The 27379-nt window shown below is 49.1% G+C and overlaps 1 protein-coding gene across 11 annotated transcripts in view; it reads left to right on the top strand.

Moving 5' to 3' along the window:
• The first annotated feature begins 889 nt into the window (after positions 1–889).
• LOC107999169 (homeobox protein cut) overlaps positions 890–27379 on the top strand; it is a 98986-nt gene continuing 72496 nt past the window's right edge. For 5 of the 11 annotated variants that reach the window (XM_062076872.1, XM_062076869.1, XM_062076874.1 and 2 more), the window contains exons 1-2: positions 890–1137; positions 5078–5970. In XM_062076872.1, coding sequence (XP_061932856.1) covers positions 5863–5970 — 108 coding nt within the window. In that variant the 5' untranslated portion in view covers positions 890–1137; positions 5078–5862. Of the gene's footprint in view, positions 1138–5077; positions 5971–24921; positions 25550–27379 lie in introns of those variants that run through there. The other 6 variants (XM_062076875.1, XM_062076873.1, XM_062076871.1 and 3 more) reach the window with 3 other exon arrangements.

Raw genomic sequence — 27379 nt, 5'->3', positions numbered from 1 at the left:
AGCCCCCCAGCATTCCCTCTCCCATACTCACTCTCTCTCTCTCTCTCTCTCTCGCTCGTTGAACTATCATCACTATCATTCGTTTCTCCGAGAGACTCGTTCCGATCTCTCCTTTCGACACGCGAACAAAAGTATCGATAAGTTATCGAGTTAAATTCTTCTCCTTTTTTCTCGAACCCGACCGAATAATTCCATCCCGTGTCGATGTATTAAAGTGAAGAAGATAGTATATACGTATATGTATATATATGTATATATATATATATATATATAGAAGTAGAATAGTAGAAATTTGAAGAGAGGAAGAAAAAGAAAGGAAGGAAAAGCGCAGCGCGGTCGCCGTCAACGACGACGGGCGAACCCTTCTTTCCGATCAGGCCGTTGAAGTCACCGATACTTCCGATACGCGGCTGATATATAGAACGCGGCGCGTCGTGTCCTCGTGGCGGTTGGCCGAGGGGGGAGCGAGGGGTGGGCACCCTTTGCGCCCGTTGCGGCAGGTTTTGGAGCGCGGCCGGGGCGCGGCGCCACCGTACAGGCTGCGCGGCGGGCGTCCCTTGGCGCCGCGCGGCCCAACTTTTGTCCAACATCGCGCCGCTCTCGGTTGTGAGACGCTCGGTTTCGCGCGCCGCGATGGGACGCCGCGTATCCATCGAGCCATCGCGTTCCATCGCGTAGAGAGAAAAAAAACGTTACGTTTCCCCTTCCGTCGAACGCGCGACATTACCGTTTCCTCGTCGGGCAGGGGGAGGGGGAGGGGAAGGGGGCCGGGGACAGAGGAGGGGAGGGGACAGGGCGAGCCTGGCTCGCTCGGCCGGCGTGGACAATAGTTTCGCCGGGGTGGAAAAGTGCGTGGCTGGAGGGATGACTGCGAGGGCTGCAGGAGGCGAGCGTTCGAGTTAGTCTCGGGCAGAACACAGGCCCAGCAGGATCTACGTTCACGCGGCCGTTGCGCCTCGTACCGCACACACCGTATATACCTCGCGCGTGCAAGGAGGAATTTCCTCTCTCTCTTCGTTTTTTTTTTTTTTCTTTTCTCTCTTCATTCCCATTCTCGCGCGCGCACACCCTTCGCGAGTTTCGGAGAGGGAAGAGCGGAGAAACAGGAGGGAAGAAAGGCTTTCGAACAGTGCGCAGGTGATTGTTTGTGCCTTATTATTTTTTCTCTCTCTCTCTCTCTTTTTCCCTTCTCTATCCTTTCTTCTTTCCACGATTGTGACGCGTGTGTGCACTTGTGCGTCCCCCTCCCGGTCTTCAATCCTCGCGATTCGGGAATAAATAAACGGATAGATGGATGGATGGATGAGGGAATCGGTACGAGGAATTCTTTCCTCGAAGGGAGGGAAAAAAAGGATTCGTTCGTGGTGACGATGACGTCGTGCTTGTGGTTATGGTGGTGGTGGTGGTGATGTTGGTGGTGATGGTGGTGGTGGTGGTGGTGGTTGTTGTCGTCGTCGAGTGGTGGAGAAGCAAAAGCGCGTCCGTTGGCAGCCCTTTGATCGCGATCCTGTACCGCGGTGGTATCTCTTGACGCGCACGCACGTGCAGCCCTGCCTCTTCGGATTATCTGAAAGCCGAAACGCGACCGGCTCGAACGTGACCATTGGACGGATTCCTGATCGTCGCCCGGTCGACTCTATCTCGACCGGTCAACCAACTCTCTGTGGCCCGGCCGCGAGAGAGAAAAAGGCGAGAACCCGAGAACCGGAGTGATAGCGGTGACTGGCTGACTAGCTCGAATCTAGCCAACCGTTTCTTCGGGCCAACCGAGAGATAGAGATAGAGATAGAGATAGAGAGAAAGAGTTGATTGAAATCCCGAGAAGCAGCGTGAAAACGCGCTCTGTCCTTCTTTTCTTCTTCTTCTTCTTCTTCTACGAGAGTAAAACGCTTATCTCCTCGTAATCTTTCCCTATTTTTGAAAATATAAGTCCGCGTTCCTCTGCGAGAAATGGTGATCCAAAGTTTCTTTCGTTCGAAAGAACAATATTTCTCGCGCTTCTTCCAAACGATTCCGTCTCTCGCGATCTCTGTTCGATCGCGCTGGTGGGTCGAGAAAAGATGGAAAGCATTTCAGGCGGGAGAAAAGAAAAATGGGGGGAAATGTTCGATCTCTCTCGATTACTCTCATCCGAGGCGAGGAAGAGAGAGGAGAAAACAAAAGAAGAAGAAGAAGAAGAAGAGTATCCGCGATGTCCCTGAGCGCGGCTCTTGAACTTAGAGAAGCGCATCCTTCGCTCGCCGGAAGATATTGTTACAATCGCCCTCGAACAGCGTCGCGTTGCTTGCCGAACGGGGGTCGCGACGCGAGGGGGCCGCGGGGGCTGCCGTTTATCGTCGACCAGAGTATATTGAGTAGCGTGCGACCGCGCGAAGAAAGTGAGTCCCGTTGCTGCGAGCAGCGAAATTCCACGCCGCTCATCGAGGCCCCTCATCGAACACGGAGTGACAACACGGGGTACAACCATCCTCCTCCCGTCCTCTCTCTCGAAATTTTCGCCTCGAAATATTCCCTCGAGAGACCGGTGGTTAAGATCTCGTCGAGTGTGCACGTTGTTCCCGCGCAGTGTGACGTGAACTCGTAACGGACGCTTGGAAGAGTGGGTTTCTCTTTTTTTTTTCCTGGAAATGTATCGTTGAAGCAGTGAGTTCAATTTTACCGAAGAAGAGGAGGAAGAAGCTTCCTCGTAAGATTTTTCGACGAGCTTCTCTTCATCGGTTCGATTACAAACGGAACGAAGACGAGGTGGACGGACCTACGGCTTGAGAAGAGGAGAAGGAGGAGGAGGGGAGGAGGGAGGCGGAGGAAGAAGCGCGATGGCGATGCACGCCGCGGCTCGCGTGTACGCGCGCGCCGGCCCGCGTTGACAAACTAATCCCCGCGTTATATCGGGTGATCGTGAAGCACGCCGGCGGTATTTTCGCCAATTCTTTTCCAATCTCGACTCGAGAGCCGAGTCCGACCGAGGAAAAACGTGAAACGGGCAAATTTCGTTTCGTGTGCTCGTCCAGTAGTCTCCTTCCAGTTCTCAGTTTCGAGAGAAGATAAATTTTCTTCGGTTTCTGTCCAATTTCGATGGATGGAAAAATATCTCGGGGTCGAATCGATCTTTATTCCAGCTATTACGTTTCGTACGATTTTTCGTTCATTTCCGACGAAACTTGATCTCGCGTTTCTCGTCCGCTCGCTGAGCTAAGAAAGAAGAAAGAAAAAAGGCGAGAGAGCGTGGAGAAGAGAGATCGATGATCCCGCGTCAAGGGGAATCGATGGAGAAGGCAACAGCAACAAGTATGAGGCGTTGGTGGCACGAATCGAGTTACCAGTTGTTTTCGTTTCCGCGTCAACAGCGACTATCATCCACCAACGATGATTAACTCGTGTAACCGGCGAGCGAACGCCGCGCAAAATTAAAGTTGCATTATCCGAGGAAACCGGCGCCGGTTAACTCGACTGTCACGAAGTGTGCTTAACACGGTAAACGCGGATTAACGCGTTCGCCCGAAGCGATGCGTCTTCCGCTTCGACAACATCTCCTTCGATTTTTCCCCCGGTCTTCGACGATCTCTGATCAACCTGTTCCAACGATTCAATCGAGTTGAAAGATCTCGCGTGAATTTTTGGCGAGCACGCACCATGGTGGATAAATTAAGGATACCCGAGGATATTTATAAGCACGAGTTTCTTCCATTCGTTCGCGAGAGAATTTCAACGCGATCGTTTTAATCCCATAAACGAAAAGATCGAATTGGAATGATAAAGGATTCGCGATCCAGGAGAGGACACCGTGTTGTAATCAAAGTTGCTCGCGCGTCGTCGAGATTCCCGAAAACCACGAATTCCGCCGTAGTAAGCAAAAGTCGCCGAGAAACTATTAGGTTGGGAAACTTCGTAAATAAACCGCACGTAAGAAGTTGGAATAATTCTACTGAAACTTGGGGGAGGGGAAAAGTAGTCGCTTCTGAAACCATTCTTTCTTCTTTTTTTTCTTTTTTGAAAAATCTCCGATTGCGAGGCTGGGCTGTCGCGTTCGCCGCGTACAAAATTGCCGTCGATTCCGAAGAAAAAACGCGAGGGGGAACGCAAGCTCGAATTCGTTCCGATCCCTTTCGCCGTTAAATAGTTGGACGACGATGTCGTGAGAAGAAAGTTTCGTACTCTTCTGTGGTAACAAGGAAGGGTATCGTTCGAAGGAAGATACGACGATAAATAAATGGCTCGAAGGCGAACAGAACGAAAAAAGCGACATTTTCGTCGATTTGGCGGCGAAGGGGGTCGAGGAGAGAGAGAGAGAGAGAGAGAGAGAGAGAGAGAGAGAGAGAGAGAGAGAGAGAGAGAGAGAGAGGAGGGCGCCGTTTCTCTCGGTGGCGAGAGGGGTCAAGCTGGACGCCCCTTGTGGAACCCCCCCTTGTGTGGAAACTCGATCCACACACGCTTCCTCCCTCCCACCCTTCCGCCCTCCTTCCCTACCTCCCTCCACCTTTCTCCACGTTCGAGAACGTCGTACGAAAATCGTAACGGCGCTCGCGACAAAGGTAACGCTCGGTCACCAACGAGCAATCGAAGGGTTACTGTCTGCGGGACGAGAGAGAAAGAGTGAGAGAGGAGAGGGGGCGGGAGGACGGTGACGAGGGGGTTGGAGGGTGGAGGGTGGCTGGAAAATAAGAAACACAGATACAAAGAGGAGAAGAGGGAGAAAGGGGGAGAGAAAGAGTGAGAGACAGAGAGAGAGACGCCCGGAGAAAAAGAGGAAGGAAGAAAAAGAAGAAGGGAAGCGAGGATCGGCAGGGGTTGGAGAAAAGGGCGGTCGGGGAGCTGAAAATACGAGATCCGCTCTGGTAGGGACCACCTAGCCAGCCTCCGGTCCTTTCCGCGGCGTCTCCCTCCTTCGCGCAGCTTATCCCCACCGAGGCGACGCTCTCCTCTGAACGTGTGAGCCGGGGAGGGTGGTGGGGGGAGCGGGCGGCGCGCGATTGGCCGGCCGGTGGGCCGGCCGGCCCCCACCACGCCGCCTCGGCCCCGCCCGACCCCCTCCACCGGGCGTGCACCTCCTCCAGACATCGCATCGGTCGTTCGGTAGCTCTTAGTTTCAGGTTAGGAGCCTGCTAGGACGGGTCTCGTACTCTCTCTTCCTGAGGTCAGCCGAGACGAGTCGAGACGAGACGGGACGGAACGGAACGGGACGAGACGAGGCGAGGCGAGGCGAGGCGAGGGAAAAAAAAACGAGCGGAGCCAGTGAAGTGTGACCGCGTGCAGTGCATGTTCGTCGGGTTTTTCCGCGCGAGTGTGGGTGTGATGCCGCCGGGAGAAGAAGCGCAGAGAGAGCAGCAGCATCGGCAACGGGCAGCCTGACGTCCGGCTTGAAAAAAAAGAAAGAGCCAGGAGAGATTCGAAGATATCCGGTGGTATCCCTCCCGAGGCGAGGGAGACCAGGGAGGCAGCGACGAGCGCGTCGATGACTTTGGTGAACTCGGGAAGGACATTGTGCGATTTCGTGTGACCGTGGGGCCAGTGTGTGGTGCGACGACGGGTCGAGTGTGTTCCGGGACAGTGTCCGGGACTAAGGAACAGGGAGAGACGGTAGCGACGGGCCCGCCGGCCGAGGCGTGCGCCCCAGGAGGCGTCGGCGGCGCCGGCAAACCAAGGGGAACAGTTTCGGCCTCGGCGGAGAAGCTCGAAGCCGTCAAAGTGGCTTCGTCACTGGGCCTCCAGGGGCCATCAGCGCCGATAGGGGCCCAACTACTGGCTACTGCCGGTTCGGAGGATGCACCGTCCGTGTACCACGCGAATCTGCTAGCCAGCAGCAACGCGTCCGTGCTCCAACAGCCCGTTCTAGCGAGCCTGAACACGCCGGCACTGGCCAGCATGCAGGCCTCTGCGGAGGCCAACTCGCTGGACATTCAGGCCATGCAGTCCATGGACTGGCTGTTCAAGAAGGAGCGTATATACCTGCTCGCCCAGTTCTGGCAACAGGTAAGTAGTAAGTGCCGGATAACGATGTGCGTTGTATCATCGCGTGTGTGTCCTCTCTCTCTCTTCTCTCTTCTCTCTCTCTCTCTCTCTCTTTACCCGCGTGTGCACCCTTCCCAGTGCCGGGAAACGGATAATCGCGACCCTCTGCACCCTCGGCCCGATTCTCGCTCACCCGAGGGAAAACGACACAGTCCCCGCGGCTACACCCCGCGGACACTTGTAGCTTCCGGGCCCGGTGGAGCGCGTACAACCCTTCCTCCCGTGTGACCAAGTGACTCGGGACCCAAGTGTACGATCTTCTTCCGATCAATTCGATTTTCCGTATTCGCACACGCGAAAGGTGAAGTTTACTTACGTGCGGTGCGGCTTATCTCTTACGGTTGACTGAACCGTTGGCCAAAATTTCCCTCCCGACGCGCGAATTCGAAACGCGCTGCTCTTAGAGAGAGAGAAGAGAGAGAGAGAGAGAAAGGGGGGAGAGGGAGGGAGAGAGACCGTGTCGTGGAAATTTGGTGACGATTTGTCCCATTCCTTCTCTCCCCTCGGCCAATCGAATCACGTCTCGCGAGTCTTTCGACCGGTAATTGCTGGTCAGGTTGCCGAGGCCACTTGGCCGAGCCCGAGTTTCAACGAGGGTGCGAGGGTGGCGAAGTTTCCCCGACACTTGCTGTTCGGAGGATAGTTGGGCGATTTAGGGGATGGCTTGACCGACTTGCGGCAAAGTGGCCCACATACAGTGGTTGACAACCTGATTTTCTTTGTGCAGGATTTTCTCCACGTGTGCCCGTACGCGGCGGGGATCGAATCGAAAAGTGTCGTTTTTTTTTCTCCTCGCGCGAAATTTGTCCCTCAAACGATGGAACGAATAGCGAGAGATTTCGCCCGGTTTTTCCAGGATAGGGAAAACACAATTGTGCACAATTAAATTATTTTCACCGAAGTGAGATATCAAGAATAATCCGAATAATCTTTTTTTTCTTGTCGAATTTTAAAAAAGACGGATCGATAAATTGATCATCGACGATCGGAAGATTGGTTTTAGAAATTTTGCTTTAGAAAAGGATGTGACAGGAGTGAATGTGCGCGAGTTCGAAGAAGAGCCGGTAACTTGAATTTGTAAACAAGGTATATCGTAAATAAGGAGTAGAACTTTTTACAAGTCGTTTCCAATTTCGCATATCTTTGACAGGTATTTTCTGAACGTTATCTGCGGGACGGAACGGAAGCATAATTGCAACAAATTTTCTGACACGCTGGTCTCGGTGCGTTACGCGTACGTTTTTTATCGGTCAACTTCTTTCCAAGTGTCGCTGCGCAAAACTTGTTTCGCGACTAATTTCTTTGTTTCCCGTGGACTGGGCAGAAGCGCTGTTATTATTTATTTATCTTGCTCGCGCCTCGAGTCAGCGAGAAGAGACGTGATCGAAAATTGACAGCTCTGCATATCTCTTGCGATATTTCCTGACGCTTGATTTTCTTCTTCTTCTTCTTCTTCTTCTTCTTCTTCTTTACGATTAATAAGCTCGAACCTTTTTTTCCACGCTGTTGAAATTTTCGATTCGAACCGCAACATCTTCAAACGCCGCGTAATTAATAAATTCACGCGTACGTTCAATTATTTTTTTTTTTTCAACTTTTACAATTGTTATACACAATAACCGGTACACAACTTGCCTCCATAATTAAATTACAGAGTTGAGTAAATTTTGATAACAAACATTTATCAAACATCGGTCGGCACAATCCTGTGCAATAACGATTAATATTTCCAACAAAACATTACTGGCGTACGCCAGTGTATACACACATAGTGTACGATTAATAACAAAGTGAACAACAATTACGCAATTTCGCTACTTTAATAATCCCTCGAATCGACAACGAATCGTGCAAACCGCATCTCTCATTGACAACAATCCGGATTACTCTACGCGTGAAACAAAATGATCCTCGTCGAGCAAAAGAGAGAGAGAGAGAGAGAAAAGAAAAATTCCTGAGAAACAAACTAATTAAAAAAAAAGAGAGACGAAGATCAAGATTATTTAGCTCCTTCGTATTAAACCTCTCTTCCCCCCTCTCATCCTCGATAATAAAATACTCGATAAAATACTGGAGAATTCGTGTCCAGTGGCACAAGATCACGAGGTAACCGGGTCGGGGCTATCAATGCCGCATAGTTTCATAATTATGCGTATTGATTAGGCCGCGAGAGGCGGTAGTCCTTCGGCGGCAGAGAAAGCCCGTTTATCCGCGAATTTGTGAAACGCGGGGACAATTATATTGGCAAAGCTTGTCGTCACGTCCCCTTTCCCGACTTAATTCGCTCGGACGTAATCGCAAATGGACGCGAATTGCAGAAAGGCAGGAGGAGGAGGAGGAGGAGGATCGATGAAGCGCTGTATAACCCGCTGACACGTTTCGGAGGAAAGTGAAAACGGCCAGCCGTTTCGAAAACGAATTTTTCCGCGGGTAAAATGCGATATAATACGAGTTCGAATCGATGTTATTAGCCGAGGGATCGGATTCGAGAAGCTCTCTTTAGGCCGGAGACCGATTCTTTTGTCGAATCGAGTCGACGAATGAGTCAGGCAACGGTTTCGGTTTCTTGGAACGCTGACAGGTTCGCTCCGATGACAGATACATGGTTTTATGATGCGGAGGGGGACGCGAGGGGAAACGTGTGGTCTTTTTACCGTATCGTGTGTATATATATATTTATATACATATAATATATATATATAGATATCGGAGAGAATAGGATCGCGAAAATTTTCTTTCTTCTTTTTTCTCGTAATTTGTAATAATCGGAGGTGCGACGTAACAAGGATCGAGAGTGTATTACGGCAACCGCATAAAATTGGTCAATATCGATCGGGCGGAAAAGAAATTTTCCGAAAACTCGTCCGACGAATCGAAGTGTGTACGGAACACGGATTACTTTATCGACGGCCGATCCCGGAATCGACGTTGAGCGTTCTCGTTAAGAAATTCCACGTCGTCGGTCGTCCGTCAGTCAGGCAAAAATAATGTCTCCGTCTCGCGAGGATTGATTTACGCGGGCAGCCAAAAGCGAGGTCACGCCGGACGACGTTTCCCGATTTTTAACCAACGATCCTTTCCCTCCTTCTCCTCCTCCTCCTCCTCCTTCTCTCCCCTCCTCCCAGTCCGTCGACTTTACGCCGAAGTCGGGTCGGTGATTCAGGCTGGGGAGGGAGGGGGGCGTTGGAAAAATCGGTCGCCGCCAATTATTTAGTTGTCCGCGCGCGAAAGGGACGCAGGGTTCGCCGGTTGACGAACGGCAGAAAATTTCTGGCGTCGGTGGCGAGGAGTGAAACGCGCGTCCGTCCGTGTTTCCACGGAGCGGCCGTGCGCGTGGAACGAGACCACGAAGCGTACTCCCAATTAGGAGCGTGTCGACCGTGAATGGACAAAAGTTTTGCCATCGCTCCGTTTTACCCCCTCCCGCGCCCCCCACCCCGCCGCGCGGCCACCGTCCCCACCCGACCGGCCCGATACCGACCCGGTGGTGGGGGGATCCTTGACGCGGTTCCCGAGATCCCCGTGTGGCGGCGACACTTGCCGAGACGCGGAGACGACGCGACGCACGCGGAGACGTGAGTCACGCGTGCTCTCCGATGCCGGTGAGAAGAGCAAGCAGAGGCGCGGACAACTCGTTCGCCGGATGCCAAACACAACGACCGATGCCAACGCACCTTCCCCCGATTTTTCCCCCTCCCCCCTCTCTCTCTCTCTTTATCCTTTTTCTCGAGATCGCCCCTTTCTTTCGAGATGGACGATTTCGCTAACTTGCTATTTAATCCTTTGCGATCCGGGTGTTCGTAGAATAGGATAGGATATGGAGTGGATTGGAAAATTTCGATGTGGGAAAGAAAGTAGGTTTCTCGAAAGGGCAATTGGTGGCGAGCCGTATGAAAACGGGCCGTATCCCACTGACACGAGGAACTGTATCGGGCGGCGTGTCGGCCTCGAAATAGAATATAGAGGGTTATTTCGGATGCGTCGTCTCGTTGGTCTAGTCCAGGGCTGGTCTAGACCTCCGGGGTTTTACGAGCTGGCGGCAGGCGACACGAGCGCATAGGTGGTGACTAGAATCGAGCGCAGGTGCACGCTGTGCCGCGTGTATATTTGCCATTCGTACCCGTCGCCTTATTAAAACGACGGCGTTACCGAACGGCGCAACGACTGTCCAACACCATCACCACTGCCAACACTGCAACAGTGTCAACTGTGGTGTACACACGAGGGGGGAAGGACAACGGGGGTGGCTTTGTAGGGGCTGATCGTGCGTTATGTGACAGGTGTTTTTTGTAATTTATACCGTGTCCTCTCTCTCTCTCTCTCTCTCTCTCCTTACCTTTTACTTACCGTGTCATTCGTACAAATTATTGTCATGATTCACGCTAATGCGCTTTGAATGCTATATACGCTCGGCAAAGCTTTGTTGAGTGCCGGTATTTTTCTACGGCTTAACCGGGGTTACGAGAGAGTCTATTATAGCGATTATGGTAATTGTGGAGATCGCGATATAAAAGATTCTGACTTTTGGCGGATAACTTTGATAAATACGAGAAAGTAACAAATATCGTTCCACGTGTTTTGTAATAGTATCTATTCGCAAGTCGGAAAAAATGTCGTTTACCCTTTGTAACGATTTTTTCGTATCGGGACACGCATTCTCGTGGAGAGGAGGCGACGAAAAGTCGCGATGGAGTGAACGAGGCGGGTTATTAATTTCCGTGGCCGTTATTTCTGAAATCGGCGGTTTAACTGCCGGGGCCGTACGACTCTCCCGCCAAACAGTGATTCACCCACACTCTAAAAATATCGGGATACACGCATCGCGAAATGCGAGTCTCGTGCGAGCCTTAATGAGCGTTTCTCGGAAATTGTGCGCTCGTTCGCCCTCGATGGGAAAACGAGACGACTCTTGCGAACCTTGGACACGTTTCCTTTTCGAAGCTACATCATCCGTTATACCTTTTGGCGAAATATCGAAATTGTGGGAGAAATTTCGGAAAAAACGGGGGATTCGAGGTGGACGTGCCCGTTAATTTATTCTCGCTCGTTTATATCCCGGTTTCATCGATATTTACAGTTATTTCACGAAAAGTTCACGCAGGGAAATTCCACGTATCTGTTGCGGGTAGAACGCGACGCCTTCCAAAGCGGTTAACGATCGCCTCTCCGACCAATTTCAGAGAGCAAGCACCCAGATATATATTTTTATTTCCCGATTAATGCACTCCCCTCGACGAGATCTCTTGTTCAGATTGCTTATTATGGATCCGGTTACGTTTTCCAGGTTGCCGAGTCGCTTTTTCTCTCCTCCTTCTTTTTTCGACGTTCTTTCCACGAAAAATTTTTACATATTTAAATTTCCAAATTCTCCGAAAATTTTTCGGGGTCAGGGCACTCCATTACTCGTCCTCTTTCCGTACCAAATTTTTTTTTTTTTTTTTCGAATAAATTTATCATTCGAAAATATATATTCAAATTGGCCGATTTATCCCGCTCGTAATAAACATCCTTTCAAAATTCTATTCGTATTTAACCATCATGGCGTGTATTTAAAATTTAAAATCACGAATATACACACACAGATTCAACGAAAAAAAAGAAAAAAGATATTAAGATTATCGTTTATTATTGCTTTTTTCTGTCCAATCAAAAAAAAAAAAAAAACGAAACCAAATCTTCAAAAATCCGCGAGGATGAACAACACGTATCTCTTCACGTGTCGATAACGATTGCACACAGCTTTTCACCTGTTTTTTCTTTTTCCTTTTTTTTTTTTCAAGAATCCGGCGGAAGTTTCGAATTTCGCGTCGCGCCGAGCGAGTTAATTATCCCGCGCCCGACCCCTTAAACACCCCATGGATAAGGGTGGAAGGCTCGAGGGTCACTCGGCTACGTGTCGCTAATTCCTACGCCAGGAATCGCAAATTGGCACGCGTGTGCGTGCAACAGATGCGCCGGCCACGCGTGCAACGCAAACCCCGCCACGTTCGGAAATATTTAGAGCCCTCTCTCTCTCTCTTTCTCTGTCTGTCGCTCTCTCCTCCACCCCCAACGCGCGAAAGGAGGCGGGGAGGGGGGGAGGGAGGCCGCTATTGTGCCCGGCATTCGGTGAAACGAGGAATCGAAAATCGAGCAGCGGATGGATTGTTTTCCATTTTTTTTTGCCGTTATTCTCTCTCTTTTTTTCCTTTTTTTTTTTTTTTTTTGATGTTTCGACTTCCATTTCAACGTCTATCATCTTCGTCCTCCGGGAAAAATTGACATTTTTTTTCATGGTTTCGGTCCGAGAGGATTTCTCCATCGGATACGAATATAACATGTCTTGTTCGCCCATGGCTTTTTGTTCGAAATCGCTGATCCGGAAGTCGAAAGCCGTGGCGAGTAACAAATAAAAGAAAGGATAAAGGGAAGAGAAAGAGAGAAAAACGAAGTCTGCGAGTTGTCGAAACATGGCGTAATTTATTCGCGTTTCTACGATTTCACTAGCGATTACTAATATTATAGGTTAGCGGTATATCCGAGCGATAAAAAACCTGTGGAATTAAATAACCGTTCTTCGACAAATTGTAATTGTAGCAACTGGGCTCGATCCGTAACAGAGGGAGATAAGCAACAGTCGAAAGTGTGAATTTAATCGGAGAGGGGGAATCGTGTTGCGATAATTTCGTCTTCTTCTTTCTCTTCGATTCCTCCTTCTCTTTCTTTTTCTTCCCTTTTATATATATGTATATATATTTTTATATATATATATATAATCCTGTTCGCCGCACACAGTGGACGAAGTTTATTGTCGTCGTAAATTTTTCCGCGAGCCGCTCCACTCCTCGATCGCTAACGTTCGGCCTCCCTCCTCTCCTCTCCTCTCCTCCTTCCCGCTCCCCCTCCTTTCCCCGTGGCGCGCGTTCGGTGACTATTCAAAGGTCGCTTGGAACGGTTCCAAAATTCCGAATCGCATGGGACGACATCGCTGCGATTCCTGCGGCGATTCGAGCTTAAGTGAATCCGGAGTGAGCCGTAAACCGAGGCTAAATAAACTTCGATTTGAGGGAATGACGCCCCGTTTCCATCGGGCGGCCGCACGATTTTCTTCTTTATCTCGCCAATTTTTCTTTCTCTCTCTCTCTCTCTCGTGCGCTATTTATCATATCATATCGACGTCGGTGATTAGAGATGATTAGATCGACGATTCTAATTTTTCATCTCGATTTCGTATCGAGATCTTCGAGTTGCTCGATCGAGAAAGCGATTCGAATCTGCAAATTATTATTGGCCGATCGTCACGTGATTTTATTATTACTCGTTGCATTTCGTGGGTGATTAAAATTAAAGTTGATTTAAATATTTAGAAAAGGATGGGACAAGGGAATTTTAAATCTCCGAATTATTATTGGATCGATCATGTTACATTTCGTCGAAGATTAAAATTAAAGTTGGTTTAAAAATTTGGATAAGGACGGGATAAGAGAATCTCATTAAATCTCCGAATTATTATTGGTTTACATTTTGTCGAAAGTGAAAAATTTAGGAAAGGATGGAATAAGAGCGTCTTAATGAAATAATAAATCTCCGAATTAATATTGATCGAAGATTAAAATTAAAGTTAATTTAAAAATTGAGGAAATTTTTAAAAGAGGATAAGAATAAAACGTCCAATTTTAAATCTCCAATTAATCATAATTATTAATCGATAATCGAAAATTTGTATATCGATATAATCACGATCGAATTCGAATTAAAACAATTTCTAGCTTTACCAATTTTCACGGTTCGATCGGGGACGAGAAAGGGATCGCGACGCGAGCGACATCTCGTTCGCCCAACTCGCGCGTGGAAAATTATTTGGGCGAAAGCTGGCCGGCCGGGCAGAGATCCGCGACACCGCGCGCGCCAAATTGGTGGCGACACGTCCCGAAATTTAAACGATCTGTCAACGGCACACGCGTCGATTCCTTCTCGTCATCGAGGATGACCAATACCGATGACGGGGTATCGGGCGCCGGGCGTCGCAGAGAGCCGCGGGGGAGGCACCACGTCTGCGTTCTTGCTGCCCGACGCAAGCGCGCCCGGTCCACGCACGAATTTACCTTCGACATGTGCGATTATCGCACGAGGAGGGAGGGGGAGGGGGATCGAATCCAACTTTCCCAATCTTCTTCCCTCGTTTCTCCAACGATCCCTCTCGCTCCTCCACACGAGTTTGTCAAATGGGGGAGAAAAATTGCTTTCCATCCACCCGTATCTTTATTATTTTCGAAACGCGTTTTAAGATTGAAAATATAAGAGAGGTGAAATTTATCGTTTCTTATCGACTCGAGTCTCATTGTCTCGGCTCGAGAAGGGCCGAGCAGAGCCGTTCTCTTCCTTTATATACACACGTCTCTCCTAGACCGATTTATCTCCATCCCTTTCTCGGAATTTCTTTATTTCGAGCGTGGCCCTATTCCGATCCTCGATTCCTATCTTTCGAATCTCCATTTCTCGGATCTCCTTTTCAATCCCTTTCTCTCTCTCTCTCTCTCTTCTCCCCGCGTATATACACGGACCATCCCCCTCCCCCTCCACCCACCCCCTCTACTCTCGCCCCGTTTCGCTCATTGTTGCTCCGCCTTTCGTTCGTACGTCGAATAACAGCTATTGAAAATCGTTGATTCATGAATAGTCATCGTATCGCCAATTAGCGGGTCGGATGAATATTCACGGGTGCGACCGACCGTCTATCGTTCACCTATACGCGCTTTGTCACGCGATAACGCTGCTACTCGTCGCCGGGCATGGCGGGAGCGCGCTGCGTTCGAAAACGCCGCGCGCGCCCCCTGCCGCCGCCAACGGAGAAATAAATCAGAATGACGGATTAATCGGTTCGGTTGCTCGTTCGACTCGACGTATATATATATATATATATATATGCGGATTTCGATCGAGTAATTTTCAAACGTGCCTCCTCTCCGAATAATCGCCGCTAATGGCTCTTCTCTTCTCTCCCCTCCCCGCCGAAAACCTGGCCAAATTCACTCGCGATGAAATTAGTTACTTAACGAACGGTGGTAGATGTCGCTTTGTTCGCGTATATAGATATATTGTACGAGTTGTGTACAGGATATATATATATAAATATATATATACGAATAGAAAGAATCGATGTTTAGGAAAGAAAGGACGATATTTGGCGGACGATAATAATTCGGAAGGGGGGAGATATCGTTAAAGGAATATTCAAGCGGGTGTAATAACAGATATTATTATTGGGCGCAATCGAATGCTCCCCGAAACGATTGCTCGGACGGAAGAGCGCTTTGATAAGGGGGCGGAAGTTGGTCGCGGCCCAGCTTTCCTCCGTTGTTGGCCACCGATAACGGCCACCGACGACCGAGCATCGCTTCGTTTCGCGGCAGATTCGGTTTCGATCTATCAATCTCGAGTGGGGAGGAGTACGTGCATACGCGTAACGTCGTGCTTTGATCTACGAAAGCAATCTTATCGATGCGCATACGATATGCTTCCTCCCACCGTTATGCATATGTATTTCGGCCCCGAGCTGCCTCGAGTAGTCTCCGCGATATTTGCTCGAGTGATTTCGTTACCTTTATACATAGGGCGGTATGAAGGACAAGGATCGGTTTTATACGATAATTCTCTCCACGAACGGGTTCCTTCGCCAATTTTTTTTCTTTTTTTTTTTTCCACTTTTGAATCGTCGAAACTTTTCACTCGTCCATCTTCGAGATAACAATTCTACGACTCGATATCAAATCAGAAAAAGGATGAAACACGATCGACGGCCGTCTCTCGTTTAACGCGTGTAAATTCATCCGGACGTGACGTGGCGCAAAGTCTCGACTACGAAAGCCGTCTAAGGCCATCCGTGGCAATCGGTGTCCATTAAGTTTGCCTTTTCCAGATATCTTTCGAATCAAGATCGCGCCTTGCCTTGTTATTCGTTTTGATCGTCGTTTCACCTCCCTCCCCCCCTCTTTCTCTCTTCGTTTTCCAGAGGAAAAAATGGCAATGATTTTTTTCGATCGAGACCTGTCCCCCCACGAGTGAAAATTCAACGATATTTTAAACGAGTTTTGAAAAAGATAATTTATAGAATTTGCATGTTCGAAAGAAGCTCCTGCTCCTTTCACAGTCCCTTCGAATCGAGGGGTAATGAGAGATTTATGTGGCCGTGTTTCGCTGTTGTTCGGCCGAATGGCTCGTTAATGGCGCGGATGATCGGCGTAATTTTCCCTCGGCCGAGACTTTCGATCGAATTATCTTATCGACGTTGTCGCGCATATTTCCTCTCCGAACACGTGAAAAACTCCCGAATATATTCGTCGAATATGTTTAAATGAATATTGTGAAAAAGGAGAGGAACTTAAACGGTGTAAAACTGCGTAAGAACAATCGGGGAGCGTTGGACGAGACTCTTTTATCCGGTGGCAACTCCGAGTTTTCTTATTTTCCACTCCTTTTCTTTCTTTCTTTTTTTTTCTAAATTGTATCTATTGGCTCGAAGCGATTGAAAGTAATTGAATGAAGCGGCCGGTTATTTACGAACGTTTAAGCGGAGCCAACTATCTGTCCATTCATTCGGTCTTGTCCCTTCATTCATTCATCATTCACTCTCGCCGGTGTACGGGCGCTGCATGTATAGCAGTAGTAAAGGCCCATTCAATTGATCGGTGATTGTCTAAATTATAAGATTGCCATACAATGGCTCTCATCTCGACCTATTGGGGTCTCGTTCGACCGTTGCGTCACCACTTTAGGACCGGATCGCAAGCCGCGACCGCGTCAAAAGAGCACCTACGAAATCGATCCACGATCCCTCCTAATGAGGAAGACGCGGCCCGTCGATCGATCGCCGTCCCTGCGACGGAACGCTTCGAGGGGAAAGGGAGCGGGGAGGGGGGCCCCGTACGCTGGAAACCACTGGCCGCGATGCCAGCTTTCGACCACCCGCCGCTAGGAAACGCGGCAACACCCGCGACACACATGGGAAATCCTCGAGACGCATCCTCTAACCACGCTCGTATTCCCCGGGAACAATTTTTCTGAACCGTGGAATAAAAAAAATCCGAACCGATAGGAACCCCCGAAAGAAGAAGAGAATGAATAAATAGAAGAGAAAGACCGGATGGAGTCGCCTCAACGAGGAGAACGGGAGACACGATTTCGCGCGAAACTATTCCAACCGGTAACTGTTCTCGGCCGGTAATGGACTCGGGCCGAAAAGAAAGAGAATTCGACCGAGGGAACAGTTGTGGGGACAGATAGAGCGAGAGAGAGAGAGCGCCTAATCCCCGGAAACAGGCTTAATTACAGTCGCGTCCGAAACAGGATAATGGCCGAAGCGCGAATATGGCTGTCCCGTGTCTGGCTAACTAACGCAGCCCAGGCAAATCGGTTTATCGTTTCGACGAAAAGTTGCTTCAATTCTAACCTGAGAGTCCGTCTCGCCCAACTTGCTGCTCGCATTAGACCACTTACGCATTACACCTGCACCGTTGTCGCGGAAACTTGCGAAACGTTAATTAGCATCCGTGACACTGGCGGCGCTGCCAAGTGCGTCGTTCGTGATTCGATTTGAGGTTAAGTCGACGCGCCAGTTTACCCGGATTTACGGCCGGCGCAAGCCGCGACTCTTCTTCGTCCACCAACCGATTATACGATTTTTGTTAATTCACGCGCGAGAGAGAAGGATGTACCGGTGATGGATGGATACCGTCGAAAGCGCGAAGAGATCGTTTCGGAAGGGCATCGCGATACGATGGAAAATTTATCGCAACGCGGTGCAATCGCGTCACGCCAGACCGAGTTTCTTCTTTCTAGACAATAGCAGCTGCGGCACGTGATTCACGAACGTACGGCGCTCGCGGAAATTTATCGTGGCGTCGTGTGGGCATCGCTTGTACGATTTACTGCAATCGGTAACAGTTAGCGGCGCGCTAAAAGTCCCTGGAATATCGAATAATCATGTACAATTGTTACCTCGTAACGCGGGATCAAACCACGGTCCTTCAAATTATTTTTTCATCGTGGAGCCGAGTCGTTGGACCGAGCGATTCTTTTCGCTCCCTTCGTTCGAAACGAAAAGAACGACTATCGGATCATCCATCCGAGAAAGAATATACATTTAACACTTTGAACATTTTTATCATTTGTCTCAACCACCTAACGTCTATTACCAAGCGCGAGCGTGGTAAGGCCTGCAACTTAAGTACGCAGAAAATTGCAGATTCGCAACGAACGCTATCATTACGTCTCCCACTGAGAAAATGTTTTCAAACGATCGCGAGATTGCTTCTGGAAATCGTTGGAAACGAAACGTGCAACTCTGGTTCACGTTTCAGCCACGCTGCCTACAGTCGCGCTCGAGTCGAGAATTATTATCGATACACGGATACGCGATCGAGCACAAATTATCCCGACGTTCAAGCCCGGTAGGAAGGAGAGGGGGGAGGAGGATCGGGGAGAAAAGAAGTTTTCGAGTTGGTACACGTGCAACAGCACGCGGAATTCTCCGGGCGCACGTAAACGGTCGTAAAGCAAAGCGATCCTCGAACGTAACTCGCGTTTCTACGGTGTACTCGGTGAAGTTATCTGTGCATCGGCCGTGAGTGTACGCTAAGTACGTGCAACGTGCAGCGTCGGTAATATCCAGTGTTGCACACGTAAATATACACGCACGTGGAACGGCAGCATGGTTCGACGGTGCGCCACTAGAGGCGAGTATTAAACGGATACTTGCGTACAGGCCTTTAAGTAGGCTCTCGCTCCGTGTGTGCGTGCCTGCGCTAGACTCTCTGCGGAAGCGTTGCATTGAGACCAATCGAATAGAAACTAATTTAATACAAACGAACGCACACGCGCACACCGATGTTTCTCGCGTTTCCGACCGCTTAGCGGCTTAATACGACTCTGCCGTAAGGAAAAATGATTTTTTTTTTTTTTACTTATTCGACGTTTTGTTCCGATCCTTTTATTCAACTTCGATCGATTTTCGTTAATTCGCCAATCGAGTTTCAATCGAGCGGATGCTCTGCTACTACGTAAACGATGAACTAATAAATATTTTGAAGAGTATTTAATTTTGACCGACAATCGTGGAAAAAGTGGTGCGAAATCCGTCGTTTCGTTAAAGATACGATTCGAAATGGAAGAATTTTACGTCTCTCGGATCCCACGTCGAGCGAGTAAATCACACGGCTCCCGAAGATCCGCGAACTTTTGCGCCATCGCTTATTGCGAAACGCTTTCAATTAGCGCGCTTTCTAATTGTAACTCATCGCAATTAGAATCGACGAAATTACGCGCGCGGCGTTGCACCGCTCGCATTATGCGCCGACGCCAGACGTCTTGGTGAGCCAAACCGTATCCCCCTGCTGCTCCTACAACCGCGTTTACTCGCGTTCGTTGCGGGTGAAGGTGTGCGCGAGCGCACCGACACACGCTCGATCTCGAGCATACGCGAATCGGTATACGGGTTATTAAGCAACGCCGTTCGCACGTCTCCCCACCCCTATCTCTTTCGTTTCTTTTCTCCCCTCCTCTTCTTCTTCTTCTTCCTGTGCTCCTCTTGACGAGCTGCGCTGCTCTCGCCTCAGAAGCGGTTCCGGCCCGATGCAAATGCGCTCGTAAAGACCGATGATGATAACGTTTGCGAAGAAAGAAGGGGGAGAAATTAGCGAGACCTACACAGATGGACACAGTGAGATAACTCTGCATATCCCGTAGATCTTTGTCTCTCACCTGGCTTAACGGACCGGTAGATGTCGAGCAGATGTGCAACGAACGATGGTGTTGCGGATCGAAAGGTTCGAAAGAAAACGGGGAAAACTACGATACGTCTCGTCGAGATGTTATATTTCTCCCGTCGATAGCGGTACCTTTTTTCCCCACTTTTTGTCCACGGTGTCCAAGTCCGTCGTTGGCACGGTAGTCGTACCAATTACAACTACCGTAGTGGTGGTGGTGGTAGCTACTTCGACCGGCTATAACCCTCTCTACCTCGAAGAAAACGAGGATAGAGGAGAAAAAGAGGGAGAGAGAGAGAAGGAATAGCCGCGGGGAAACGATATACGCGCGAGCGATATGCCGCCCCGATATATATTTATACGGCCTTGCGCCGTCCGTTTCGGACGTGGACAATGAGCCACGAACCGTCTCATGGGGTCGCCGACGATAAGGGATATAAGTAACGCTCGAACCGTGCTTCCGGTTGCCAACATTGTCGCTCCCTGCTTGATTTTCGAAACGGTGATGAATCGATGATTTTTTTTTTTTTTTTTCCTCTTTTCCTTTTTTCACACGCGCAAGAGAAATGGATTCTCTCTCTCTCCTTCTCCCGTCGTCGGGCTAACGATCCCGCTAACGCGTCTGAAATTTAATTACACTTGTAACCCACAAAGGCATCGAGTAAAGCATCGCGAGAAAACTTCTATTGTTTTCGAGCTCCGGCGAGAGAGAAGAGACTCGCGCGTGACACGCATGTGCGTAGCTGCGCGCGATACGCGAACGCATTATTACTGTAACAACGTATCCGCTACTGCATCGCATTATGAAGCCGAGTTACCGCTATTTTCGCGCGGCCACGGTTTTCTGCACTTTCGGCGCGGCCAGCGGCGCCGCGAAAACGTCGCGAAAACAAGCCGCATCCGGCTGTCTTAACGGGATCCCGCCGCGAGCGAGCCAACCGCCTGCTTTTGTTCGCTCCGACCGTTCTGCTGCTTCATCCTCTTTTCTCCTCGATCGATTATGAATGCGACCACGTGGTTCCACGGATTTTTACGCTTTTTCTTTCGTACGGTCGCGCGCGGTTTCCGCAAATTGGGCGAGGATTTGGAAATTTGACTTCTTCACCCGTTTGGAATGGAACGAATATTTATTATTTGGGATACGGATTAATAATTTACCTTTCTTACGTGGAATGTTTCCAACGATTCAATTATCCTTACAAGTAAATTTAATTGGTAATTACAGCGAAAGCGAATGGGAGCGAATTAAATGGATTTACATCTGGCCGAGTTGGCTATATTAAATCGAATTCAGTGCCCGACAGTTATTGATATTTATTGGCTATTGTTTGATTATTAAATTAATTAATCGCTGGATCAATGGCGAACACAATTGAGCTACTCCGTACAACTTATAACGCTCTAATTGTCGAACAATGGCTACGCGAAGGGAATCGCGAGGAGACGATGCGTTATATATATATATATATATTTAAAGAAAAGTCGGACCGACGTACAAGATGGTAATTTAGACAAAGCGCAAAGTGTTCAATTCGAAGAGAAAGGGAAACCGATACCGAGCAACAGACTTTGTCCCTAACGACTTTCAGCGGTGGCGTTCGCTTCCGGGAGACGGCTCCTTGTTTTTCAGTTTCCGAAACGCATAAAACGAAAGCAAGTGGATCCCCCCTCCCCGATCCCCGAGGGGGGAGACAAGTGCCGCGAGGAAAAAAAGGGCCAGAGAGAAACGGGTCGCTCGAAATAACGTGGCGTGGCCGAGGAACGCACAACACGTGTGCCCGTACGTGTATACACGTATATATACATTTATATATATATATATATATACACGTATATATTTTGAATACGGATACAACGTTGTCGAGTGATAGATATTACTCGGCCAATGTGAATCAGACCGCTTGCTTCCGCTTGTAAACGATCGGCTGGGGAGGATTAAGTAGACTCACCTTGGATGCGTTGCGAACGCTCGCTCTAATTACCTATCACCTCATTGTTCCCTTCACCGTTGCGAATCCGACCGACGAGAGGACCGCGTCCTCGAATCGAATTCCTAGGTTTCGGTTTCGCACGCGTCGCGTGGCGTTTCGCAAAAAAAAAAAAAAAAAGAAAAAGAAAGAAAGAAAACCAGTTCGCAGGCCAATTCTTTCTCACGTCTCAATTGCTCGATTTGCATAGATATCCTGTGTCGATCCGCGTGTTCAAATTAGCTCCTCTCCGATCCCCAAATTTTTCCACGTTTCAGCCGGTCGATTATATCGACGGGAAACGGACCACTTACTGCTGTTCGCCGCTGGAACGAAGTCTCGCGGGACGGCGAGAGGGGCAAGAGGGGTCGTCCTTCGCTAGGACCGCCTATGTATACTTGGGACGCTTTGTTGACAATTCTGACGCTACGTGTTGTACACAGTGGAAGCGGCGGTATAATACGGAATATTCAAAATCGTTGAAAAAATTATTTCTAATATCCAGCTTGTTCGTGTATCCATACAATTACCGTCTTAACTACTCGGACGCGAAATTACATTTATGGATTAAATTACACGTTACGATTAGAATTCCCCGGATTCTACGCTTGGTTGCCGATGCATCGGGATTCGGATACGAATCTTCGAAGTTGACCAATCAGCGCCGCGATTCTTTTCCACCGCGAGATTCCTCTTCACCAACGGAACATTATATTTATTTAGTTCGCGATACATTTTTCATTTTCTGAAAGATCGCGGCTCGCTTGCCTGCCGGCCAACTCCTCGGGCTAACGCATCCGGTCGCAAAAGACACGCGTGGGGGCGCGGGTGCTCCGCAGCAGCTACTCGAAACTTGGTCCACGGAGAGACTAACTCGTTGTAAATCCAATTAGCGGCCGTGGCTTTTGAAGTGGCTTTCCACACTTGAGCTCCTCCGTGTCAAGGGCTCGGCAAAAGTATTTCCTCTTTTTTCCTTCACTTTGAATAATTTCCCTTTCGCCTCGACTCGTCCGCCGCGGCCTTCCTCTCCTTCTTCCTTCGCCGAATCTTTGCCCTTGTTCGAGGAGGAGTGATTAAAAGACCCCTCGAAAATAGGCCACTTTTCTCAGGGACGAATCGAGGTTAGGGGGCACAGACTCTCCACTTCTTCTCATTCTCCTCCCATTTTATTCCTTCGCGGGTGTCCCGACCACGTGCTACGTGTTTAGAAAAACGATGACGGACGCCAGCGCGCGTATATACGTGTTTTATATACATGTGTGTGTGTGTGTGAGGCACGGAACGGTTGTGCCAAAATCCTCGTGCAATAAAAGCGAAAGTAGTCGAGATACACACCTGTGCAGCGAATTAAGAAGAAAGAGATCGGATCCGACCTACAAACACCTGTCTTTCCATTCCAATGTAAAACGTGCTCGCACAATTTATGTCGTAAAACTTTTATAAATCCATAATGTATATATAATAACACGATTCCAATTTTTATCCTCCTCGTTCATCGAAAGATCAGAGACGAGTACAGCTTGGAAATTTTCCCGACTCGCGGATTTTTTTTTTTTTCCTTTAATAACCGCTACTAACTGATAATCGAGACGGTTAAAAAAAGAATAACAGGTTCCCAGGTTTGGAAACAATGGACAGATAGAGATACGCGGCTAGACTTCTCGATTTTTCAAGGAATCCGGTTGCCATGCGTGCTCGCTCGCCATCTAAATCGATCCATCGACGGATTTAATCGCTCGGTATCGTCGCTCGACGAGAAATCGTTCCGAAGAGACGTCTCTCTCGCGAGAAACCTTGAGATAAACGCGTCCGTGTGCGCGACGATAAAAAAGAGGCGTTAATTGGCGGGGAATATCCGTGTGCAAATATTTTATGTATATATATTTTTATGTATTCGGAACGAAAAAGAAGAAAAGGAAAAGAAGGGAAATAGAGACGCTTTCGGTTTCGCGATGGTGGAAGATACGTGGCCCGGCAATGGCGGAGGTGCAGTCAGGCATAGATCCTCCTCTGACCTCCGTGGCATAATCACGCGTCAGAATGCATCCCCTCCGCGTTCCATGGTTCCATGCCACGTCCGTTCGCGGATCGTGTTCTGAACGCAGCCATGAACTTGAGGAAGCGTCGTCTCCCTTAGTGAAGAAAATCTGCTAAAATCTTTCGAATTTCGAACCGTTTTCCTCTTTTTCTCCTCTTTCTCTCTTTTTTCTTCCTTCCTTTCTCTCGCTTATTGCGTAAGAATCGGTCGACGATTTCGCGAAATATTGCTCGATATCGTTGACAAAGAGGCAAGTTCGAACGTCGTAACAAGATGTAACGAAAATTATTTAATCGAAGATTGGAAGTAAAATTATTACTTATTTGTTCGAACAGAAGAACGTTTTTATATCACGCTGATGCATCGAGACCGTCGTTTCAATCTTCTTGCCGAATTAACCTCTTCTTTCCACGGGTGGAACATGCGAGATTTTTCGGTTTAAAAGTTGCTCGAAACGGATCGATCGAGTAACGGAGGGCAACCACGAAACAGATACAACAGAATGCGGCTCACTACACGTACTAACGAAACTTCGTAGACCACGCGATACTCTAATATCTTCTGAACGATCAATATTGACCGAATACATCTCTGAAGCGATGCCGGATTCGGTTGGAGTTTCTACGGCGATTGGGAAATGGAACGGTCGGAAATTTAAAAAGAACCGCGCGCGCGCAATTTCGTTTTACGCGTTTATGCGAGCGCGTCACGCGTGGAGACCACGTGGCGTTCCGTTTCAGCCCCGCGGCTGGGAAAAAAAACGGGGAAAAAACGTGGAATCGAACGCGCCACTCCAACCCCCGCCTACCGCCGTCCGCTCGCACGCGGCAGCGTGTTTGCACGAGGCAAACCGGGGGGGAGGAGGGGGAATCCCATCAGCCGGATGCGCGCCGGATTAACGCGATTATCGCGCGTTCGGCTTGGCGATTTATCGATACCTGGCCGCATCACTTTGGCTGCCCTTTAATCGGCCGTTTGATTGTTTCCCTGCTTATTCCACCTGTTTGGCTTTTCGTGCCCATATACGCGCTCGTTACCTTATTTTTCTTCCTTCTCGTTCGCTTCCCGTGCACGCTACTTTGCAATTTCGTTTCGCGATGACACGTGTTACACTTGTCGAGCAATTAGGCCGATCTTGCCAATTTCTTTCTCCTTTTGTTTCTTTTTTTTTTTTTCTTCTTTTTGGGTTGGTAAGGGAAGGAGACACGAGAGGAAACGATAAATACGCGAGCAATAATGTAGGATTAATTAAATTTACGATGCAAATGTAAAAAAGGAAGGGGAGGGGAAAAAGTGGGTGAAAGGAAAGCTATTTTCCTTGAAACGAATATTATTCGTCGTGGTCGGTGGACGTGGATACAAGGGCTGTCATCGCGGGCAAAAAGTTCGCAACAATGTAACAATGTGGGATTGGCAGTGACAAGGGGAGAGCAAGTGATTCACAAGTTGCAATATATGCCGTGTACAATCGATTAATTCTATCTCGCGGACGAGATAGAATTCCGATATATATATATATATAATATATATATATAATATATAATGGAGAAATCTGCCGTTCTTATCGTTTAGACAATAAAAGGGAACGCCGATACGGCGTTATTGTAGCAGTGCAAGCACAGATACCGTGACAGTGTCCCGGCGTTACGTAAACCCTGCCTCCAAGAACGCGAAATTACGTGTTTCCTACCCGGTTGTCGCGTTAATATCTACGTGTCCGAGCAACGGATGGATCGATTCTGGTATTGGGATCGATGTCTTCGAGTTTAGAGGCTGGCGGATCGAGCACGACAGTACGTATAGAAATGATTTATTTTCTCCCTCGGCCAATTTCTCGGCCCTCGATCGAGAAATATTCTCCCGATCTTGTCACCGTTCCAAAATTTATAAAACAGGAATTTAATTTGTTACGATTCTAATCGATCGAATTTCGATATTTATTCGGATGCATAAATCAACGAAATCAACGCGATCTCCGTTAACCAATTAAATAATCCGATCGGGGAAATTATCGTCGAATTATTTATTGGTTAAAGATAACTAAACGGGCGATTAAATCTCAATTGATATCGACTCGTCGCGTGACAGTCTTCCAATTATATAAATCGTAGTTAAGATACGATAAATTGCAAATTTAACCTCCTCGGATGGATGTGTAATAATAATTCAAGCGCTCGCAAAAATATCCACTCCCGACAAAAATATATCGCGCTACACAGAGAGAGAGAGAGAGAGAAGGAAAAAGTGCTTCCCAATGACGCGACGTTCGTCCCTTCAAAACAACCAATCCCTTCTCGAGTTTATCCTCGAACGATCACGCGGTCGCGTCGATGTGGTTAGAAACGGTCGAAGTGGAAAAACACTCTCGGTATATCACGTTCCCCGTTAAGAATCCCGGGAAATACGTTTCCGGAGTGCATCAACCGCGTCACATGGGAAACTACGAGCGTGGCCGATCTCTTCGACTTTGTCTCCCCCGAAAATTCTAGAGAGAAAAGAAAAAAAGACGAAAAAAAACGCACGAACGCTGCAGGAAGATTCTTAATAGACGCGTGGGAATAACCGGACGGAATAATAATTCTCGCGCGTTCGGGAGAAAGAATATCGGAAACTCGGTTGGAAATTGGAACGAATCTGCAAGGATTCCCTTTGGAGAGCATCCCTGGACGGAAGGAGGCGCGAAACGTGGGCATTGTATCGTTCCGCGGTGTGCGTCCCACATAAACGTGGCCGGAGTATCTCCTCTGCTCGCACGTACAGAGAGAAACCCGCGGGACAGGTCTCTCGCCGCGTCGTAGGGGGGTTGGGCGGGAGGAGGAAGGGGGAGGGGGTCACACGGTGGATATAATATTATATCGAGGGTAGGCGTGGTTAAAAAAGGGGGCGGTGCCGCGGATCCTCGCTCCATCTTTCTCTCTCTCTTTTTCGCTCGATTTTCCCTCTCCCCTCCGCCTCCGCCCTCCCGCGCCGCGCCGCTTAGGCATCGAACTCGGATCGAGTCCAAGACGATCGAGTCCAGGGAGGCGAGGGGAACGTGAGAAAGACGCGATACTATCTCCCTCTCCCTCTTCCTCTCCTTCTTTCTTTCTTTCTTACTTTCACGGTTGCCGGTTCACCGACGACGACGCGCGAGAGGTAGAATAGCAGCGGCGACGGCGGCGGCAACAGCAGCAGCAGCACCAGCAGCAGCCTCTTTCTCTCGCGACTCGCGATCCGCGCCGGACAAATACGGGATTCTTGAGCGCAGAGGGGCGATAAGGGCGGGGGGCGAGAGCGGAGGGGCCTGGCCAATGATAGCGCGCCGCTTTATCTCGATACGTTTATCGCGACCGTTTTATATCCAGCCGTGAAAGTATTGACCGCGGGAAACTCGGTGCCGGATGGTGAATAAAGGAGGGGGGAGAGGGGGGCGCGGCGGTGAACGGTGGGGGCACGAGCGGATCGGCTCGACGGCGCGTTTCGGATCGGTGGAGGCTGCGGGGATCCCTCTGTCGGGTCCCACTTCCGCGGGGCGACGCCACATTTCGAGGCTTCGGGAGAGGGGGCTCGATCGAGGTGGTGGCTACCGGAGAACGAGACGAGACGAGACGATCGAATCGATTCGAGGAGTAATCGCGATCTAG

The sequence above is a fragment of the Apis cerana genome, linkage group LG6, assembly GCF_029169275.1.
Source record: "Apis cerana isolate GH-2021 linkage group LG6, AcerK_1.0, whole genome shotgun sequence".
Classification (NCBI taxonomy): Eukaryota; Metazoa; Arthropoda; class Insecta; order Hymenoptera; family Apidae; genus Apis; species Apis cerana.
The sequence above is the reverse complement of the archived record's forward strand: the minus strand, read 5'-3'. Positions and strand labels throughout refer to the sequence as shown.